The 21,428-nt window shown below is 43.2% G+C and overlaps 1 protein-coding gene across 1 annotated transcript in view; it reads left to right on the top strand.

Annotated features, from left to right (window-relative positions):
• The window catches only part of LOC124266209 (nucleoside diphosphate-linked moiety X motif 6-like), a 45,956-nt gene extending 26,376 nt beyond the window's left edge, over nt 1-19,580 (top strand). The window contains exon 7 of the mRNA XM_046701017.1: nt 17,997-19,580. Within this exon, the coding sequence (XP_046556973.1) occupies nt 17,997-18,331 (335 nt within the window). The 3' untranslated portion in view covers nt 18,332-19,580. The remainder of the gene's footprint in view (nt 1-17,996) is intronic.
• The last annotated feature ends 1,848 nt before the right edge of the window (nt 19,581-21,428 follow it).

The following is a 21,428-nucleotide window of genomic DNA, read 5'->3' as shown; positions in this document are numbered from 1 at the left end:
CCACATGGGCACAATGTGTGAACCCCATTTCTGTGTCCCCTGTCGTGTTATTGCTGGAATATTGCTAAAAGCGGCGTAAAATTAAACTCACTCGCAAACTATCGAGACACACACAGTCTAGTTCAAACCCACCTTCTGACCCTTCCAGATAACGGTTATCAAGGTGCTAAGGGACAAGCATATCAAGTCAGAACCACGAAGTCCATACTGAACGTGTATTTTAAAGACATTGAAACTAACACAACCCTAGATCATTATGAAATGTGTTTGAGAAACTAGATATAGTAAATATAAAATGTTTCATAGTTTAAGTAAGAGAATGGGGTCTGTTGAAGTAGAATCAACAGATTGTCATCATTTCACCAGTGCGATTAGACACAGAAAGGTTTAAGATAGCTCTGGTCTTCATGGGAACATTCTGTAGGTATTCTTGCATGCACGTGTATGTGTATGAGGAACGTGTGGTCAATGGCAAGTAAACACATGTACGGAGCGACCATCCTGAGGATATTGCCCCCAATCATGTTCGCTGGAAATGTCGGATGTATAAATACTTGTCTATTCCCCCTCCATAGAAACATAACACGTGTTCTGAAATCGGGTTATGACCAAACTACCTAAATACTTTCTCATCCCATGCAAAATCACGATGGCTTGTAAATAATCGAAACTGGGGCAGGCAAACCACTGGTTGTTACATTAACCAACCTCCCAAGCCGTCTTGGAACGATGACCCAGTAGGCCAGTGAACAGCCTCACCACCCGCTGTCAATGAAGTTTTCGTTCATTTTTTTTAACACTGCATTCAGCAATATTCCATATATGACGGCGGTCTGTAAGTAGTTGAATCTGGAGCAGAACATCCTGTGATTGATATCATCAACATCCACCGACGGAATTGAGATACGATGACATGCATATGCATGACAAACCGATCCCGTTAGTCGCTCCTTACGACGGGATTAGATTGTTGATGTTCTTCATCGTGATCATGGGGCGGTGGGGTAGCCTAGTGGTTAAAGCGTTCGTTCGTCACGCCGAAGACCCGGGTTCGATTCCCCACATGGGTACACTATGTGAAGCCCATTTCTGGTGTCCCCCGCCGTGATATAGCTGGAATATTGCTAAAAGCGGCGTAAAACTAAACTCACTCACTCACTCATCGTGATCATAGTTGAGCCATCCTTTAAGACAAGTGCGAGGCAGTCGAAACCGGAATACTACAGCTAATAACCAACAGAACGGTTATTCCTTCAAAGCTTTGGCCTTTCTTTCAGTAGTCTATTCGATTAGTTTCAATGTTATCCCGTAAGACTCTTGGTGTTAACGTGTAAAGGCTTCATTGTTTAGATAAAGATCTATACACCCTGGCACCAGATCAGGTTTGCGGATGCATTGTGGGAAATACACCAAATTGGATCAACCGCAACAACGGAGTATAGTAACACAAACATTTGTTCCCGATACGTTCAGTGATAATTACTCTACTTATATTGCTATTCCACGCTCTCTGAGCAGCCGCTCCCTCCCACCAAGAGCACGGTAGGTATGAGTCTACACATCGGTAGTCTCGGAGCGCCTCATCCCTACCAGGTGAAGGATGCACGGTGCACCGCCTGCCTCTATGATGCAATAGCGTGTGTTTCTTCATGTCTGGCCCCGCCGCGATCGTGACGTTGTTTCAACCTGACCCCCGACTTCAGCAACACGCCAAAACAAAACCTAGAAAAGGATACTACTGTAGGAAAATAAAACCCTTCACCTCCTCCTCAAGATCGTACATGTGTATAAACATGGGAAGGAGATGTGTCGATTCTTCCATCATTGTATTTAAATCCTCGTTGTCGCGTGCGAGACTCGCGCCCAGAGTTGTCACGTAAGCAAGCTGTCGTGTGCTCCTGCGTTGAAAACGTGCTGGCTCAGATCTTCATGTACTACTGGGCGTTTTTTTCAATAACTTATTTTTGACTTTAAACATTTGAGTGAGTGAGTTTAGTTTAACGCCGCTTTTAGCAATATTCCAGCAATATCACGGCGGGGGACACCAGAAATGGGCTTAACACATTGTGCCCACTTTAAACATTTGAATGTCTATGCCATAGCTGCGTGGGTGTCTGGAAGAAACTATAGAACAAATCGTGCTGACTGTGAAGCGTCCTCTCTGAAGAACATCGCTCAGGGTTCATGCGGCGGTGGGGTAGCCTAGTGGTTAAAGTGTTCGCTCGTCACGCCGAAGACCTGGGTTCTATTCCTCACATGGGTTCAATATGTATAGTCCATTCCTGGTGTCCCCCATCGTGATATTGCTGGAATATTGCTAAAAGCGGCGTAAAACTCAACTCATTCATGGTTCTCCTTATATACAGACAAGGCCAGTTACTGGGAGTGCAACATATGTACCTTGAGAACATTCGGCTCAGTATTCCATTCCTCGGGAATGTCTGGTGTAAAGGAACCGCTTTTTCAGCCATAGCTTGCTGCCGTTAGCACTACTGCTCCACTGCTTAACCGAACATGCTGTCAAAGTATAGCGATTCATGGAACGGTCAGTATATCGAACTTAGGAAAAAAGTTGATTGACAAACGATCATTGTTTCAAATAGCTTATATTAGTTTGTATTACAAGGGGGTAAGCGCAGTAGTTGGCACAGTGAAACAAATGCACGTGCGGTACGTGATGAGCGTTAACTTAGACCAACCCTCCTTGTTCTCGGTGTTTCATTTAATGTGCATACCCCCCTTGTAATACAAACCAATAATACCGATTTAAAACTATGATCGTATGTTAAACAATTTTTATCCTAAGTTGAATAAAAATCTGAGATTTAAATTTTGAAATGGCAAGGTAAAATTATGAGGATTCGCAATCTTAATTTCTCTTTATTTGATTTACATTTTTGTTTGAAGTGAAATTCATCGGTACGTTTTCACCGAAAACAGACTATAGTCTGTATTCCGTTTTGAGCATACACAACGACCTATGATGTTTTGTTGGAAAAACTATGTTTTTAAGGAACTGCATGTCATATGTCATAGTTTGATTCATATGGCACTTGTTATGGCTTAATCCCTGGAGATCAATGGTAGTTACGACCGACAGTTTTTAAACCAAAGACCCACAGGGCTTGTCTTCAGATCCTCTCACATTCATCAAGAATTCCTTTAATCAAATTAAGTAGTGATGTACATCAAATGGTGTTATATCACGTCGAACAAATTCAACGTCTTGGCATCGGTTTTTGTTGCTGCGAACACCTGGTGTCATCGCTATTTGGAAGTGATTCAAGTAGTATAGTCGGAACCGTACAATCGTCCTTGCTTTAGCAGAGAATTCTTATGTTGTGGAAATATGGATTTTGTCGCCGTATTTTTGAAGAAGAGTATAGTGGTCGTCTTAACACATCTGTAAATTCTTTTCAAATGCTTTCTTTCGGATCGGTGTCATGATAAGGTAAAACAAACAGGATTTTGGCCAACCTCACTTCCAGCAGATTGGTGTTGGTTTTGATGCGGCTCCCGTTTGGTCTCAGAGATGTGGATATTGATATCAACTTCCGGTTGATCTGGTACAGACACGGTAACTTACATATACCTGTGTGGTGGCGGTTAGGTGTGGGTTCGAATCCCGTATGGGACACAACCCCCTAAAACTACTAGAATCTGTACTTTACTGAGTAAGTGTAATCCCAAATATAAAATGTGTTGCATTTGACCATTTTTATAAGGCATTATGTATTCATACCTTCGGCCATTGGAGCTGGACAATTTACTCTTGTCATAGAGTTGCACAAAGTACGTGACCTAGACTACCAGTTGAAGGTGCGGTGGCTGAGTGGGCAAGATGACGATTAGGTCCCTCACTCCGAGAGGTTGGGTTCGAATCCCGGATGGTAGTCAACCCCAAAATTGTACTAGCATCTGTATTTTACTGAGAAAATTTAATCCCAAATAAGAGCTATGTTACATATGCCTGCTGTAACAGAAACTATCCCCTTTGGTTCTGTCAACTTCGACCTCATAGAGGTAGCCATGTAAGTGCAAAATGAAAATAGCTTGCGGTGGTATAGCCGTGAAGAGAATGGACCCCAGTGACACTGTCGCCAGTGCGGTTTACGTGTGTATTGCTGACGTCAGGCTGCTTGAATAATCTCATTTCTCAACATGTGTGGAATCCTGCGGTATATTTGATATGCTGCCTACGTATTGTTTTGACGTGATTTGCTTAGCTTCAAGCCATTAGTTCATTAACAAAATATAATGACGTCAAAACATATTTTTGTGCCACCATTGTCAATCAAATAATCGGGAAATATGATCCTGTGAAATTTCATACACGTCCAATCAGGGACACATGTTCCGGTTTTAAATCATTCATTGGTTTGTGAACGTTTGATTTGTCCGAAGGCCATATACTATTGGGCATTGTCAGAATAGATTGTTTTAAAGGGCATCACGCCTGGCTATGTGACAGCCCCGTCACGTGACCTACAATGATTGATTCCTGGTTGCACAAGACTGCCGGCGGTAGCCTGTTGGACTCATTTATCACAATTATTGCCACTAAATATTGTCATGTAAAGTTCCTTTTTAATGGCATAGAGTATAGACATGTGCTGTCGTCGCCAGCACTGGGGCACACGCCCTAATATATTGCTGCTGGTGGGTCATCTCAGTCGAAGTCGACAGCAGTGGGAGACCGAATAGGTCGCTATAAACCGACGTCAGTGTGTGTGGTTGCTTCTGTAGTAGGTACACCAATAAATACAAGTGCAGCTGCGTTAATCGATTCTCATAATGTCAATCACTGAATAGTGTTCTTTTGGGTCAGTTTTTTACCTGGAATACTTTTGAGCGCGGTTGGTTGATTTGATATTTGTGGCGGCGGTCTGTAAATAATCGAGTCTGGACCAGACAATCCAGTGATAACCAGCAAGAGCATCGGTCTACGCATTTGCGACATGATGACATGTGTCAACCAAGTCAGCGAGCCTGACCACCCGATCCCGTTAGTCACTTATTACGGCAAGCATGCGTTACTGAAGACCAATTCTAACCCGGATCTTCACTGGTCGTTGAGTGCGGAGTTAAACAACAAACAAATAAACTTGTTAAATAAATACATTATCAATACTGAAAAAACAACAAACAAACAAACAATAAAAACACCAAAAAACAAATAAACTCATAAATACAACTGGGAACATTCACACACAAGTCAAAGGGCTCTCCCCAACTTGATTTTTGAATAAACGGACAAAGATGTAGGATGTTTCATGCCGCACTCAGCAGGTGCAGATACAGCAAGGTGACTTGTCATAGTGTCGAGTCTGGACCAGACAGACCAGTGGGTGATAGCATGAGCACGTTCCACGTTGCTGGGAAACCATGACACGTTGCAGACAGATCACACAATGTATCACAGCCGATTCCCATTTTAACAAAATAGAGCCGAGGAGATAAGCAGTGGAATCCCTTCGAGGTTATTCATTACTGATAATATATTTTACAATGTTGTATTTGGTTGTATCATCCAGTAGGACCACTTCGTCGTGTTGTGTCATGATTGATTGTGTTTAATTGCAACCCGCCTTTAGCTATTGTTGTTTTTTCGTACACAGGATTAAGTTCTCGACTTGAATCAGTTCCACAGCAATAATATTGTAGGTTACGGTCCATACACACTCACCCATCCTCTATACTCATGTAGCGACTCCGTTGACGGTCATTACATCAGATCCTGGCCCATTGCTTACCTGAGGCGTGCGGCTTAAATGCCAGTGGATGTTGCCCTCTTACAGGCATATCACGGTGACTCTCTCCGCTGTCAAGATGGCCAGTAGTCACAATCTATTAACACACGTGTCGTGTAATAATACGTTCTAAAACTACGTACAGGGAACTAAGTTCCTAAAAGCGTCGGGCTACAAAAAACTAACCAGATCGAAGTTTCAGTTTGTGGATAGCCTACTTCTCCGTCAAATATTAGCACCATCGATCCCCAATGACATATTCTTGTCGACTGATCAGGTGATCAGGATCGGTGACCTGGTTCATGGTATGCCATCGTCTCCCAATTCCGTGAGTCGTTGCTCATGATGTCAATCACTTGTTCTATTATTTATAAACTGTCGTCACATAGGGGAATATTGACGAGTACGGTTTTAAACAACATAGAAAATATCAGATTTCTAATACTTTGGCAAACAGACACGTAAATAGGACAACAGTCCTTGTAAAACCTTGCCACACCCACACCATAATCTCGTAGTAAGAAGTACAATGCGTGACGAAAGAGACCTTTATCGGTAGCACAAATATGTTTTCGCCTCAACTACAAAAGCGAGAGAGATGTTTTGATGTTAAGGAGCTTGAGGTTGTCAAACTGTGGTCACATGTGTCTGTCTGCCATCTAATTAAAGCTACTGCTTCCATAGATAGAATATCCTGGTCGCGACAACACAGTAGTACTTCCGGTTTGCCGGGTGTCACGTTATGCCGGTGTATCCCCGCCCCTGCTTATGGGATAAAAAATAGCCACTCAAGGAATGGTTCCACATGCGATCTAGACGATTGTCAACAACTTTTAGCCGTTTACGACAAATACCGGAGCCTCATTCCGCCTACACTTACCAATTCAACTTTTCAATGCAACCGTTTCGTAATCGCCGGGTTATTGTCGTTGACCAGGGGTCGAATTTCTTGCTTTCCGTTTTTAGTGATTCACCGAAAAATGATGACAAAGTTAGCACGTATGGCGCGTGCTCGGCTTCGAGAGATGTTTTGATTTAACTGGGCAAGCATCTTGAAAAGATAAGGTGGTGATATTTCAACCAGGCAAGCACCACTCACTGTCGCCACTGGGCCCTAATTAACATCCCAGATGCCCAGCACACACGCCATGTTTCTATGTAACAAATACACACTTTTGTTGCAATGTTGTGCTTTCACACGTGTGAGTTGCATCGCAGTAGAAACAATGTGTTTTCAAGACGATCATTAACGTGAGGCATGTACTCTCAGCTCGTATTGTTGGAAAAGTAGTGCCCACACCCAGTTGTGACTTACACTGGGTTTATAATAGAGGGACGGGCTTGACAGTTGTTTCTTGCCCAGTGAGCACGGTTTCCGGTCGGATATCACGAAATATCCATTTTAAAATGACAGTCCGTTCCGCCCTACTCGGATTCCAGTCCAAACTGCCCATAGGTATATGTCTGTACACCTACACCTCATTGGAAGCCCTTGTGCACGATTTTTTCTTTAAATTCCATTCCCAGAAACTTTTCCGTTTTTGTGAATATTCGTAATAAGACAAGTCTCATGTGTAAAATCGATTCCTATTTTATTTCTTTTAACATTGTAATAATTAAATGGAGATCTACCGTTGTGCCGTCCTTGAACAATCAGTCGTGTGTTGGCGTTACAACAATTCGTTAACGTTGGAATCGAGATAGGCGTTGGTTGCTGACGGTTGTCATCAACTTTATAATTTTTTTAAACGTAGTGTAATTCTTCACAGACCCTTCATACAATTGTGGAAAAGGGGTATTATTGATTTCAACCTATGTGTTGGTTTGTTTACTGACTCCTTTTTTTCATTCTTCTAATAATGATTGTGACCATTTAGAAAAAGAAGACAAAAACAACTTATTGTCGAAGAACGACCTCTAAATTTTGAGAGGGAGACGTTTTAGTTATTTCAGTTCTGAACACTTTCAAGTCAGTAAACTTTGATGTGAATCATAAAGATCGCATCGTGGTTTCTTTTGGATTATATCATTTGGTCCAAGAACTTTGACATTTTTCAGCTTTTTACGACTGGATTAATAGAACATTTCAGCTTTTATTGGGTGTTTGGAAACAAATTATTTTGTAGAATTTGCTCTTTGCCATTTAGCGGCTTGGACATTTTGATTAACGACAAGTGTTTATGGAGTGTTGTGATCAGCAAATCGATGTAACCGATCCTGACAGTGAGTTCGTAGGCGGTGTCGGATATAGAACTGTTATTGTCAGTGAGTGGACTTTTTGCACCTGTCGGGGAACAGCTGCATGACTTTACAAGAGCAATATGATTTAGATAATATTGTCGCTTTATAACTGTCTGTGCTTGGATACCTGAATAGTTAACTTCTTGGAGTGGCATTTTAGAAGTTGGGAAGTACAATATAGAACAGCACTCACGAATAAAAAGAAGTTGTTATCCATAGTTTGTTCTATATCTGAATAGTTGTCAATACAAACTAAAGAAACTCCCATCGTATCTGAAAAAACCCACGTTATCCGAAGATTATATACTTGATAATCTCTCAAGTGAGTGAGTGAGGGGTTATACAGGTTTGAGTGAGTGAGAGTGTTTAGTTTTACGCCGCCTTTAGCAATATCATGGCACGGGTCACCAGAAATGGGCTCCACACATTGTACCCATGTGGGGAATCGAACCCTGGTTTTCGGCGTGACGAGCGAATGCTTTAGACTCTAGGCGTACAACCCCGGTGACGTACAGCCGAGCCAAGTCACATCGTTTCTAAGGTGACTAAGTGGACTCGGTTGAATCTTTGTCATCGGATGGATGCTCATGATGTCACTCACTGGATTGTCTGGTCCAGAATCGATTATTTACAGACCGCTGTCATATAGCTGAGATATATCTGGAGTGAGTCGGTAACCGACTTCGTTAGTAACAATGTAAGAACTTACACAATGCGTTCATCATCGTATAACTCTAAGGCTTGAATCGTTTCTCGACTCGTCGGTGACTTACATAACCCACAATAAGACTTCGCGACTGGTGTAAAATGCCGCAAGCGGAAACAAAATGTATTTGACGGCTTTAGTGTTGAAATGAATGCTGTTTCACAAAAGACATTGGTCGTTACTGTCGAATCACCGACATTCAATGCTCTCCATATTATTACACCTCTGGGGAGTTCTATTCTGAGTAACCGAAATCATATGTTACATTTGATGTCAAACGTTTGTGTTTTGATCAGGTTGAAGGGGTTCGCCCTGATTCTGTTTCGAATCGTAATCAGTCTGTATCCTTTCTAGTGTGATTCGCCGCTGTGGAAAATGTCTCACACTTGCAACTGGCCACGCTTGTCTTCCACATCAAGCTGACTTAAATGACTCGGAGTTCGACAAGCCAAGCTCACTCATGTACACGTTTATAGATTAACAAGTTGATAGATCACAAGCAAAACGTTACGATCCAGTTTCTTCTTCATGGTGATCTCAATCAGCAGCCTTCCGCCAACATGACGCGGTTCGATCCCCGACGTTAAAGAGCGGTACTTGTTGTTACCATGGCTGACCCTCGTCGTTCAGGACATAGAAGAGGTTGACGTGGCTTGGAATCAGAGTATTCTGTCTGAGTTGGGTGTCCATGTGTAACTGCAGCATGTTTTTAGTTGGTTGGCGATATTAAACCTGCATTTGTTTTCTCAAGCGCAAGCAGCCATGTTCATGTATGCCCGCGCCGACACGCCCGTGTGAACGCCACGTTACACCCATTTCACTTCATTGCTACCATTACCAGACTGAACAATAAGCCCGGTATGTGTGATTTAGTTGACACGATAACGTCAGTCTAAATTTGTCTTTTCACTAAAGTAGCCTTAAATATTAACTGACCTGCAGAGGAAAATAATGAAGTATTCAGAACTTGCATTGATGGCTAATGGCTTGGCGTTGATACCCGGCCAGTTGATGCTCATACTATCAACCACTGTTTTTTCTAAATCGCACCCGAGGCAGCGGGGCAATATAGTAGCTCAGTCGCTCGTCATCCCGAAGGCCTTATTTCGATTCCCTACTTGGGTGATGTGTGAAGCTCTTTTTCTGGTGTCAAATACTAATTCCAGTACCAGCTGCAGTGTATATAAAACCCTACTCCAGTAGGCGGTGTTCCTTTACCAAAGCGAATGTACCCAAACATCATTATCCTAACCTGGTTATAGATCCTTTCAGGCGGTCTGTGTAACCCGTGAAGATCTGGGTTAGAGATGGTCTCCAGCAAACCATGCTTGTCGTAAGTGGCGACTAACGGGATCGGGTGGTCAGGCTCGCTGACTTGGTTGACATATGTCATCGTACCCCAATCGATGCTCATGCCTTTGATCACTGGATTGGCTCGTCTAGACTCGATTATTTACTGATATATAGTTGGAATATTGCTGAGTGCGGCGTTAAACCAACCAAACAACCTCCAGGCGGCCTGTGAAGAAAGGGAATAAGAAATACATAATTGCTACCAGGATATGAACAAAATGTCCTTGCAATCTATCTATAGATATTACAGCAATCACGCGTCTTAACTACATTCAAATGGTTACCACAGTACCATGATATCAGTTTACTGTTTCGTGGCGGGGAATGCGATACAGCCACAAAAACACATAAGTAATGTGTTACCACGGCTGGACTGAGGGCTGGGGTAGTTCCGTCTGGCATTTCATGAAAGCCACCACCATTCACGAATAGGAAATGAGAAAATCAAGAAAATGTGTTTTTTGTAACGACTATCGTGAAGGGTGGTGTCCTTGATGACGTCATCGGCAGCGTTAGCGGGAACACACTGACGCGGTGCCACACGTGACAAAGGAGGGGAGTTTGTGAGATGGGGAGTTCCAGCATGTGGGGCGTGTGCGTGAATGCACGGACCTTTATATATAGCTTGATACAATAACAAATGTTAGTTACATGTCGGATTCCGTGAAATATCTGTAAGCTTATTTGTATTTAGTCCATCTGACGAGGATCAGTATCTATCAAATACTAAAATTATGTTTTCGAAAGTTCAATAATGTTGATGTAAGCAAGAGTAAATGGGGAAAAATAAAAGTGCTTTGATCCGTAGATATTTATATAATAATGTTCTCGGAAGAACAATGATGTTGGGTGTAAAACAAGTATAACTGAGGATTTTTCTATTTGTATAATATCATAAATATAGTCTGGTCTTGCCGTCGCATCACCTGAGCTGCAATTGAAGGAATTCAATGGAACTATTGCTGTTAAGAGGGTCCAACGTTATACATGCGATTACAACAAATAATAAGTGCTCACAGGGTCCGTCGGAAATACATGTTGTATCAATATGAGCTTACAATCAGTTGGAAATAAAATTTAAGCGGAAATATTCAAACTATCATTCGCAGTAATTTCCACATTAGTACGGACAGGGAGCCCCATCTGCGTTGCGATTCTTCCTGGGCGGTTCAGCCTTTGCTCTATTCAAACGAGCGAGACAACATACAGTAGCATGAGTCTAACAATAAACGACAAATAACTCAATATCGAACAAATAGCTCAGTTGTTCCTCGCCCACCTTCAGCTTTGACGGACTCACGCGCGCTTGTTGTTGAATTTTCTAACAAATGGTGCCCCCTTTGTCCCTAGGCGGTCGCTGGTGGCGGGCGGGTGGATCAGACACGCGGTAGCCCAGTCCGCTCTGGCCATGGCCCAGTGTTGGGAGAAGCGGGTCTTTGGCGATTGCTCGCCAACATCAATTTATCTATAGATAAGAATATTTCCTATATGCCCAGGTCATCCAAATATTTAGGCAAATCATAGTCGGATTACAAAGCTTCGTGCTTTTTGCTTGTATCGGTGGCCGCACCGGTAACGTAAGTACCGTTCATTGTGACTATACTGTGGGGTACATTTGAAGGTTTCACTGTGGAGAATACACAGGCATTTAGAAGACGTATTAGCTAGGTTGTGGTATGTTAGTAAGTACACATTTTCGGAATCTGGGGTCATCGTGTGAAGATTGTTATCATATCAGATGACTTGTCGGCAGAGTGTTGACCTGCTGTGGCTCATGGTGGCTATGTTACATTATTTGAAGATCGATGGTGATCTGTCATTTTGGTTGAAGAGCGAGGGTGGTTCTGTGACACTGTTTGAAGAGCGAGTTTGGTTCTGTGACACTGGTTGAAGAGCGAGGGTGGTTCTGTGACACTGTTTGAAGAGCGAGTTTGGTTCTGTGACACTGGTTGAAGAGCGAGGTGGTTCTGTGACACTGGTTGAAGAGCGAGGGTGGTTCTGTGACACTGGTTGAAGAGCGAGTTTGGTTCTGTGACACTGGTTGAAGAGCGAGGGTGGTTCTGTGACACTGGTTTGTCACTGTTTGAAGAGCGAGGTGGTACTGTGACACTGGTTTGAAGAGCGAGTTTGGTGGTTCTGACACTGGTTGACACTGGTTGAAGAGCGAGAGGTGGTTCTGTGACACTGTTTGAAGAGCGAGGGTGGTTCTGTGACACTGACACTGTTTGAAGAGCGAGGTTTGGTTCTGTGACACTGGTTGAAGAGCGAGGGTGGTTCTGTGACACTGGTTGAAGAGCGAGTGGTGGTTCTGTGACACACTGGAGTGAAGAGCGAGTTTGGTTCTGTGACACTGGTTGAAGAGCGAGGGTGGTTCTGTGACACTGGTTGAAGAGCGAGGGTGGTTCTGTGACACTGGTTGAAGAGCGAGGGTGGTTCTGTGACACTGGTTGAAGAGCGAGTTTGGTTCTGTGACACTGGTTGAAGAGCGAGTTTGGTTCTGTGACACTGGTTGAAGAAGGGTGGAGACACTGGTTGAAGAGCGAAGTTTGGTTCTGTGACACTGGTTGAAGAGAGCGAGTTTGGTTCTGTGACACTGGTTGAAAGAGCGAGGTTTGGTTCTGTGACACTGGTTGAAGAGCGAGGTGGTTCTGTGACACTGGTTGAGAGAGCGAGGGTGGTTCTGTGACACTGGTTGAAGAGCGAGGGTGGTACTGTGACACTGGTTGAAGTGACACTGGTTGAAGAGCGAGTTTGGTACTGTGACACAGAGCTGGTTCTGTGACACTGGAAGAGCGAGTGGAGTAAAGATCACGAAGTGTGGTTCTGTGACACTGGTTGAAGAGCGAGTTTGGTTCTGTGACACTGGTTGAAGAGCGCCGTTTGGTTCTGTGAGTATAGTCAAAACTTGAAGAGAACCGTGGTTCTGAGACACTGGTTTGGTTCTGTGACACTGGTTGAAGAGCGAAATCCAAAACTGTGTTCCACAGGAGATATCGCTTGTGTGAGATCAGACGATATCTCCTAGGAGATATCGTTTTGACAGTAGATTTTGCACAATGCCTGACAATACTATGACGTCATGAACATGATGACGTCACAATGCTATGACATCGCTGCACTGCTAATCTAATGGCAGTACTGTGTTCAAGAGATGTACATTTTCTATGAAAACTAATGAAGAGTGATTTTTGATGATAAATAGAATCTCACCCTCGTGTCTTCTGATATCAAATATATCAACACTCGTTGATAAAAGTAAAAATATCCTCGGCAAGCCTCGGATATTTGTTACTTTATCAACTCGTGGTGATATATTTGATATCAAAAGACACTCGGGTGAGATTCTCTATGTACCCATGTGGGGATTCGAACCCGGGTCTTCGGCGTGACGAGCCAACGCTTTAACCATTAGGCTACCCCACCGCCCTACTGACACAATGACAAAGCGAAGTGCAACATTACTGTAATAAGTAGCAACCCATGTATTATTAATGTTTCTTGTCTTATTTCTATGGTCCGTTCCGAAAAATAATTGGGAACATGTAAATACATAACAAAAGCCAAGTGAACAGCCGGGTAAGAATTGGTCTTCATTTGGTCGTAAGAGGCGACTAACAGGATCGGGTGGTCAGGCTCGCTGACTTGGTTAAGACATGCCATCATATGATATCCCAGCTGCATAAATTGATGTTCATAATGTCAATCGCTGCTTTTTCTGATCTGGGGCCGAGGTGGATTTTGCGGTTTCTTATGTTCTTGCTGGGATATGTCACCGTCTTTACATCAAGTAATGCCCTGATTACAGTAGGTCGGTGGTTCGATCCCTTGGCTGCTCATACCCAAGTTCATTCGATGCTATCAAAGTGGTACTTCGGGCTTTCCCCCGCTTTGCGCTTTTCGCTTTTGCACTGATTAGATTGCTGTTTCGATATATCAGACGCACTCCATGACTTCATCTTGATCAGAGGCGGTGGCGTAGCCTAGTGGTTAAAACGTTCGCTAGTCACGCCTAAGGCCTGGGTTCAGATCCCCGCATGGGTACAATGTGATAAAGTCATTTCTGGTGTCGCCCGCCGTGATATTGCTGGAATATTGCTAAAAGCGACGTAAAACTCACTCACTCATCTTGATCAAACCTATACTGTATATGTATTGCCCAGAGGATGTGGCTCGCTATTTGCTTCTTACCCTGTGTTGCGGTCGGCATTAGGGGGTAGAACAAGATCTGGTCGGATCGGAAGCCGTGCACTGTGTCGGAGTGGCTATTCATGTTAATATGCGCATGATGTCTCAGTGGGCTAGCTAGCTCTGTCAAACCGGCATAAGGCCGGACCATTGCAAAGGGCACACACACAGACGTTCACACCTCGCTATATAAAAGTTCAGTAATCTTCAACGCGACGTTAAACCCACTTTCACCTCACCTCACCACCTCACCTTCATCGGGAGTAGTAAGTATCTGATTACATTGGTATCATTACTAATTAAAGATCATGAAATATCGTAGCCTTTTGGTTAAAGCATTCGCTCGTCAGACAAACGGGCCTCTTACGACTGACTGACTGAGTGAGTTTGGTTTTACGCCGCTTTTAGCAATATTTCAGCAACATCACGGAGGGGGATACCAGAAATGGGCTTCACACATTGTACCCATGTGGGGATTCGAACCCGGGTCTTTGGCGTGACGAGCCAACGCTTTAACCACTAGGCTACTCCACCTCCCCTGGCCTCTTACGAACCACAGTATGTGTACAATGTGTGTGCATCCACTTGTTGTGTCCTCTATCGGTGAAGTATTGCTAAAATGGAGGAACCCCCCTAACTAATCGGGGCAGTGGGGTAGCTTAGTGGTTAAAGCGTTCGCTTGTCGATTTCCCACACGGATACAATGTGTGAAGCCCATATCTGGTCTCCCCCTGCCGTGATATAGGTAGCATATTGCTAAAAGCGGCGTAAAACCAAACTCACTCACTCACTCACTATTGTTGGAATATTGCTAAAAGCGGCGTCAAACCATACTTACTCACTCACCGAACTACTCGTCATAACGTTTGTGTACACAACCCTGACATGGTGAATGGATACCGAGTGAGCCGATGTTGGGAAAGTAACCCAGGTCTTCAGTGCACGTTTGTCAACATGACACCTTTACCTCCAGGCCACCTCACCGCGCATACGTCCTATTATAAAGAGTTGATACGTACTTAATGTCAGAGGCACCTCTGATACTTTACAGCGGCGGACACATGTTGTATTCCGATGATGGACACGACTGATTTTGAAATCAGTGGAATGGAAAAGATAACCCGTTAACCTAAAATGTAGAAATTGGAAGGATTCCTCGTCATGGTTGCCATAACCCTTTGTTTAGGTGCAACACAGGCAACAGGGGTCGTTTCTCGATTCGTCAGCTTTTGGAAGTCTGGAAACAATTTTGCTTTGGTACATCTGAGAACATATCTAACGATGTTTTTACATTCATAATACAACACTTTTATAATGTAACATATGTTATATCTGGGATTACACTTTCTCATTAAGTACAGATTCTAGTACTTATGTTGGGTTGAGTCCCATCCGGAATTCGAACACACACCGTCAGCGTGAGGTGCATAATCACCTTTTTTACATCACTACAGTGTTGTTGGTAATGTATATACCTGTTATCGTCATTCCCATTTCGATAAACCTAGAACACCCGTTACTCACAGTACTGTTCTGGACACCAATGGTAATCACTCCTCGTCATGGTTGCCATAACCCTTTGTTTAGGTGCAACATAGGCAACAGGGATCGGTTCTCTATTCGTCTATTCAGCTTTTGGAAGTCTGGAAACAATTTTGCTTTGGTACATCTGAGAACATATCTAACGATGTTTTTACATTCATAACATAACACTTTTATAATGTAACATATGTTATATATGGGCTTACACTTTCTCAGTAAAGTACAGATTCTATTACTTATGTTGGGTTGAGTCCCATCCGGGATTCGAACCCACAACGTCAGAGCGAGGCGCCTAATCGCCTTTTATACATCACTACAGTGTTGCTGGTAATGTATATACCTGTTATCGTCATTCCTATTTCGATAAACCTAGAACACCCGTTACTCACAGTACTGTTCTGGACACCAATGGTAATCACTCAGTCTGGAAATGCCGCTTAGCGTACGAATGTGCGTACGACGCAGTTTGACATCAGGCCTCCCAGGAGGGTCGATGACGTCACGCGTACCCTGTCCCAGATGGGCTGACCTTTAATCCAGTGCCGGTATATATCTGTCAGGTGTGTGGTATATTCCTACCTGGCTGCAACTCTATACTAATCCTTCAGGGAACTGTCTGTAATCACGAGAGGGAGCGCGGTGGGTCCCGAGCCACGAGGCTTTATCCAGCAGGGCATGCTGTGGCCTCATAACAGTATTTGCAATGGTCATCACGTGTATAAGTGGAGAGTGCACACTTTCTATAAGTTCTTGAGAGTTCAGAGCGAATAACTCTTGTTACCCTCGTCAATGATGTTACAGCGGCGGTGCGGCAGCCTGGAAATATGGTTCTCAAAAGAAGTTAAGGAGTATTCACAAGAATATTCGATTCTTCCATATTGCTATAGTCATCGTTCGGGCCAGGACACGATATATGTAGTAATATGAAACTATTGTAACATGAAAGACTCGGGTGATCCTTAACTTGATTAGGGTAGTATAATTCTGAATTAAACAAACCAGAGGTTGAGAAGCCATCGGTTCTTTGGACCTTTTCACTGTGATCTTCAGCAACCCAAGCTTGTTTAAGAGGCGACTAACGGGATCGGTTGGTCCGGCTCGCTGACTTGGTTGACACATGTCATCGGATCCCAGTTGCGTAGATCGAGGCTCATGCTGTTGATCACTGGATTGTCTGGTTCAGACTCGATTATTTACAGACCGCCGCCCTATAGCTGGAATATTGCTGAGGTCGACGGTGTACAACCAACCAACCAACGATACAGTATTGTCTAGGTAGAATTAGTCAAAGTGACGTTCCACATAATGATGAACTGTTATGTATGAAATGACGCGACGTTATTTCAATTGTCCCAATTCTTCGAACAGCAACAGCTGTGTGCACACCTTGAACTATGACGTGATGAAAGATTTGTGGTCGGGGGTGACGGTTGGGGTGAGAGGATGGTGGTCGGGGGTGACGGTTGGGGTGAGGGGATGGTGTTGAGTGTTACGTCAGCACATCATTCAGGGGGCGCGGACAGGTACGACATACGTTAGATCCCCAGTAACGCCTGAGTGATCCGTCACTCGGTGGAACACTTAACTTTGATGTTTCGTTCACCGCCCATAACATGCTGAGTAGATGTGTATAGTGTTACGCTGCGTGTAGAAGACAAATGGCAACATAAATGATCTTCATGAATTGTACCCATATGGGGAATCAGTGGAGAGCCTACCGTCTAGCTATGAGTGAGTGAGTTTTTACGCCGCACTCAGCAATATTATAGCTATATGACCGCGGTCTGTAAATGATCGAGTCTGGACCAGACAATCCAGTGATCAACAGCATGAGCATCGATCTGCGCAACTGGGATACGGTGACATGTGTCAACCAAGTCAGCGAGCCTGACCTCCCGATCCCGTTCGTCGCCTTTTACGACAAACATGGTTTGCTGAAGACCAATTCTAACCCGGATCTTCACGGGTACGTTGCTCTGGGTGATCTGGCAGTATGGTAACTCCATGGGCCAAGCGCTCCCTCATAAAGCTACGTTAGCACGTTTTGATTTCCAACTTAACAAGTGTGATTTAGATAGATTGGTGGCTAAAGCGTTCATTCTCTTGTCACTCCAATTCTTGGCCTACCACTGCAGATGTTGTTACCTCAAAGCTAAAGGGCTGAATGGCTCGACTAACTCAGGTCTAGGTATTATCACCTTTATTTGTATCTTTTTCAGAATTCCAATCGATCCTGGCATTCCGACAGCAACATCAGCAACCCGGGGCGTTCGGCCGCTCCGACATCTACGTCGTCTGCCGTTTACGACCTCTCACTTTTGAACTGTCACCTTGCAGCGCCGAGGTGAAGGCTTGTCAATGGATGCCACTGGAACAACTCCAGAACGAGATGGCTCGCTCTCCTATCACCAAACGTCTGGTAGACATCGCTAGGTTCGGACTAGAAGAGGGGTTCGACAATGTCGACATTTTGTCGGAACAGATGGCGTCAGTGTATAAAGGGTTAACGTATAAACTATATCACCGAAGTTTGCCGAACAACTGGAAGGTTTGACGTCAATGATGTCTATAGGCACGGCGCAAAGTTGAGCAAGTTGGTTATGGGCATTGATTAGCATATTTACTCCCAATTAATGTCTTTCGTTATTCAATCAGGGCGTAGGTCTGTAGGCGCGTGCATTTGGTGCAACTATATTCGTAAGAACTATGCAAGAGTTTGGATGTGTTTTACTCCGTGGCAATGAATCGTATCTTGCTTCCAATAACTCGTTTTAGATCGATTTATATATGATTGTATTTGTTTGTAATTTCACCTGTTTCTGATAACGCTGGTGATTGTATGCCAACAAGACGTTAATGCCTACACATATTTACGCGCCAACCTCACTGAAATATGAGCAATGAGAATATTTTATAGTAGACGTGTACCTTGGCCTAGCGTGTTGGTAGTTTCGTTGTGAGAGTAATCCAGAGCGACTGAAATGAAAGAACAACAGGGGTTTTCCTTTTTTCTTTAGTTAAGTGACGAGGGACTTTTGACTCAGGGAATCAAATCTGAAAACGTTTTGTAACCATGGATGCATCTGCTGAGTTGAATAGTGTACTTTTAATTTGTATCCAAACCATATTGAATTATACCTGTCTGATTCAGTCGTTTATATGAGTTGTAATCAGAACGCATCTCGTGTGCATTTAAAGGGCACATTGGGTTAATTTACCCAGAGGAAGTAGGGAAAGCAATGCAAATACACACAAGGACGGAATACTGGGACATGTATTGTTATAATACTAATTGTATTTTGCCTTATACAAATTACATGTGTAGGGCAAGGAAGGATGCGCTCTCTGTTAACAGACTGCTGAAGTTCACAGCACAATGACTTAACGCATTAGGGTCAGGGGTTTGTTTTACATGCTGATTGGGTTTTATACTCCAAAATATGCTGAGAAAGCTTGTATAATTATAATTGTTCTTTGTACAAATTACGTCTACAGCGTAGGGAAGATGCACTCTGTATTTCTGATTGGCTGGGGGTTACAGCACGATGACTTCAGTATTAAGGTCAAGGGTATGTTTTACATGTTGATATATAGAGACACAATTACCTCTGATTCCTGTATATATGATACCTAATATGTAGACGATGTCATAACCCAATCCATATATACCGAACAAACGAAGTTAAGGATAATTGAGTTGGGGGATGTTATTTTTATGCAACTGCTCAGCCAGTATCTCTAGAAATATTTAAAAGTCCTAACATGTTCTTGTTATCCCCCGCAACGCGTTTTGCGGGGGGTATTAAAATGGACTCCGTCCGTGCGTCCGTCCGTCCGTGCACATTTGTCTTTTCCGGAGCAGAACTCTAAAACCGTTCAATATTTCTTCACCAAACTTGGTACATGGATAGATCTGGTGGTGTACTGGTGCCTTTTGGTAGTTTTGAAATTCTGAATAAAATATTTTTGACGTTTCCATGGCAACAAGTTTGACTTAGCCTGAAATTGTGGTAGTGCTCTTTTCCGGAGCAGAACTCTAAAACTGTTCACTATTTCTTCACCAAACTTGGCACATAGATAGATCTGGTGGTGTACTGGTGCCTTTTGGTAGTTTGGGAATTCTGAATTAAATATTTTTGGCGTTTCCATGGCAACAAGTTCGACTTTGACTGAAATTAGTGGTAGTGCTCTTTTCCGGAGCAGAACTCTAAAACCGTTCAATATTTCTTCACCAAACTTGGTACATGGATAGATCTGGTGGTGTACTGGTGCCTTTTGGTAGTTTTGAAATTCTGAATAAAATATTTTTGACGTTTCCATGGCAACAAGTTTGACTTAGCCTGAAATTGTGGTAGTGCTCTTTTCCGGAGCAGAACTCTAAAACTGTTCACTATTTCTTCACCAAACTTGGCACATAGATAGATCTGCGGGTGTACTGGTGCCTTTTGGTAGTTTGGGAATTCTGAATAAAATATTTTTGGCATTTCCATGGCAACAAGTTTGACTGAAATTAGTGATAGTGCTCCTTTCTGGAGCAGAACTTTAAAAACCTTTCAATAATCTCCTTCCACTGTTCTATATACACACCTAAATATTTGACATAATCATAACTATTTTGCCATTGCGGGGGATATTGATGACTTTGTCTTCTTGTTCAGAATATATTGGTATCCTGTAACAGAAACAAATATGTTGGTGTTGTAACCTTGGAAGACCTGCTATTTGATCTTGGATTCTGTACAGGGGCGGCTTAAAGTATTGAATGCATTGCGAATAAATATAAAAATAAAACAGTTTTACCTTTACCGTTAACCTTGGTAGTGTTTACGATATATAATTATCGTTTTGGTCACCTTGCTGGAACATACTCATTCCAGGATATACCGCTATCGTTTGTAGTATGGTGTCGTTCAGAGCTTGTCTGGAATCCGCAAATCACGATGATGATATAGAATTCGAAACAACTGAGTGATTGGCGTAAATATTCTTGGCATTGGTACACGATGATCTGTGCATATTCATTGGTTCATTGAACAAACCAGGAAATAGGAAGATATCCACCGTCTTGCCGACAGGCACGGGTTGGTTGGTTGGCTGGTTGGTTGGTTGGTTGTTTAACGCCGCTTTCAGCAATATTCCAGCTATATGGCGACGGTCTGTAAGTAATCGAGTCTGGACCAGACAATTCTGTGATCAACATCATGATCAAAGTAGGTCCCAAGCAAGTGGCGACTAGTGAATGAGTGAGTATGGTTTTACGCCGCTTTTAGCAATATTCCAGCAATATCACGGCGGGGCCACCAGAAATGGGCTTCACACATTGTACCCATGTGGGGAATGGAACCCGTGTCTTCGGCGTGACGTTCGTAGTCGAATTGCATGAATCGATGCTCATGATGTTAATCACTGCATTGTGTCTTCCATGCTGCATTATTTACAGACATATAGCTGTAAAGTTGCTGACTGTGCTGTGCGCTGAAGAAAAAACAATTACTCTAATGAACTGAAGTGTTGATTTCAGTGAATGCGTAACAGTTTAATGAAACCGTTACGTTTGTTCACCTAATGATGTAATCGACAGCTTCCGCCTCAAGGTTTAAACCTTATTTCCATAGCTATTGACGAACGTCGCATCAGCAAGTTCAGCTGTT

The sequence above is a fragment of the Haliotis rubra genome, unplaced genomic scaffold (genome assembly GCF_003918875.1).
Source record: "Haliotis rubra isolate DU_JTF1 unplaced genomic scaffold, ASM391887v1 Scf124, whole genome shotgun sequence".
NCBI lineage: Eukaryota > Metazoa > Mollusca > Gastropoda > Lepetellida > Haliotidae > Haliotis > Haliotis rubra.
This window is presented reverse-complemented; position numbering and strand designations above follow the sequence as displayed.